Source organism: Echinococcus granulosus (genome assembly GCF_000524195.1).
Source record: "Echinococcus granulosus chromosome Unknown EG_S00228, whole genome shotgun sequence".
Taxonomy (NCBI): Eukaryota; Metazoa; Platyhelminthes; class Cestoda; order Cyclophyllidea; family Taeniidae; genus Echinococcus; species Echinococcus granulosus.
The window spans coordinates 42,294-44,151 of record NW_020170608.1 but is presented as its reverse complement, the minus strand read 5'-3'; the positions used below and the strand labels follow the sequence as shown (position 1 = coordinate 44,151).

Below are 1,858 nucleotides of genomic sequence, written 5' to 3'. Positions count from 1 at the left end.
TTCTGTGAGAAAACACAGAACAAATACTCTTTAAGAAGAAAGTAGCTTAGAAGTCATCACTTTTGAAACGTCATTCTAATTTCACTACAAATGAAGCATTAATCCCATGAGCATACTTATTAGGGTAAGTCTTAATGCCTATTTTTAAGGCTGACTATCACTGAGGAACACCTAAGTGGCTCTTTTGGGAAGTACAATCTGCGACTGCGTTGACATGATGCATATTTGCGGGTGTTTTAGGGATGCAGAACAACTTGATCGCCTGTGTGATCGTCGTCTTCCTCTGCATCATCTCCTCCACCATTGTGGGCGCCATCAGCGTCCTCGCTCGCATGGTGCCCGCAACCATGGTCAACGCCTACCTCTACCTCACCGCCTGCAAGTTCACCCCATCAGTTGTTACTCGACTCTGTCACTTTGCCGGTTTTGACAGCTTCATTACCATTGTCACAGAGTTGGCTTAAGGAGGCAATTTAAATGACTTGGACTCATTTGTAGTTTTTGATTTGGCACTCAATGTTTGCTTCTTAATTGTTCTCCGTATTTGCATAATTCATTAGAGTACTTTACTTCTAGTAGGCATTTTATGAAACTTAGTTATTATTTGATTTTATCTGTGTCTATTTGGCTTGAGCAGTGTTGGAACACACATGTGTCACTACCCACTACAATTCGTTCGATGCGCATCTTCGTTGGTTAAGTTTTCACGGCTTGTTTTAATAACACTAGTAAGAAGAGCGGAGGAGAATAACTTGGAGGTCCTTGATGTGCATTGTTAACGGTTAATTCCTGACTTGTGGCCTCCATTTGTATGGCAATCAGCGACATCCAAATAGGCATTCTAGATGATTTGGTTAGTAAAATGAAGAATTTGTTCATAAGGTGGGACGCTGAATGTGTCAGAGGAATTGTCTAATTCACGGCAAAAAGCATCAAATTGTGGAAGATAAGAACAAGCTGGAAATTGACAATGATTCTTTTCATGTTGTCGCCATTTCTCCTTTGTTTAGGACGCATTATAGGCATCTCACTCTGCACACACTCCTTCTCTTCTGTTCTTCTTCCTTTTGCAATGAGGCCTAATTACCTCTGCTCAGAATACCTCCAAACTAACTCATTTCTTTAGGTTGGATGCATAAAGCAGGACAACGAGAGGCGGCCACGTCAACTTTCTACTCATATAGACTTATCTTGACAACAGTGGAGATCAAAGAATGACAAGAATTTGTAGTCACAAGTAACCCACCACTACTTCAAGGCTTTATATGCAAAATTTATTCCTCTCAAGAAGCTTCTGCGCAAATTTCACCATGACTGGTGCATATCTAAAGCACACACTCATGAGGCCAATATTCCTCCTTTCTTTTGTATCGTCTATATGCTGATGGCAAAGGGAGGAATTGTCTGAACTAATGTGGCAAAGGCAAACGTCCCTTAACCCCAGCCGGTAGCAATCACGACCATGAAGAATAAGGAGAGAGGATTGGCCATGCCATGGCTCAGTGGTCTGAGGGTGTGATTTGCGCTTTGAGTGCGCGAGGTCCCAGGTTCAAATGCCGGCTGAGCCCGCATTTCCCCTCCTCTTTGTCCACGCCGCTTCTTTACCGTGCACTCGGTGCATCTCAACATGCAGCGCGCCATGTGGGGTGTTGTGTTATCGTACGATACAGTTTTCTGCCGTGCGACGCAGTGAGGTGCATTAGAATAGAATAACATTGCCGTATGAAAGGTGATGATACCACACGATAAGACAGGTTGGGATAAGGAGGGTAGGTGCTGTGTATGTTAATCAGCCGCAGGCGTGCTCAAACCGACATGGGCAGCATGTTGGAGTGAAGTAAATGTGGTTGGCGGATAC

The 1,858-nt window shown here is 43.7% G+C and overlaps 1 protein-coding gene across 1 annotated transcript; it reads left to right on the top strand. All coding sequences in view use genetic code 11, as the record gives it.

Moving 5' to 3' along the window:
- Nucleotides 1-242: 242 nt before the first annotated feature.
- On the top strand, nucleotides 243-1,083 carry EGR_10518 (hypothetical protein; the record flags this gene model as incomplete). The annotated part of the gene is made up of 2 exons (XM_024499767.1): nucleotides 243-454; nucleotides 1,011-1,083. The coding sequence occupies 2 exons, from the start codon at nucleotides 243-245 to the stop codon at nucleotides 1,081-1,083; spliced, it is 285 nt and encodes a 94-aa protein (XP_024345821.1).
- Between the last annotated feature and the right edge of the window lie 775 nt (nucleotides 1,084-1,858).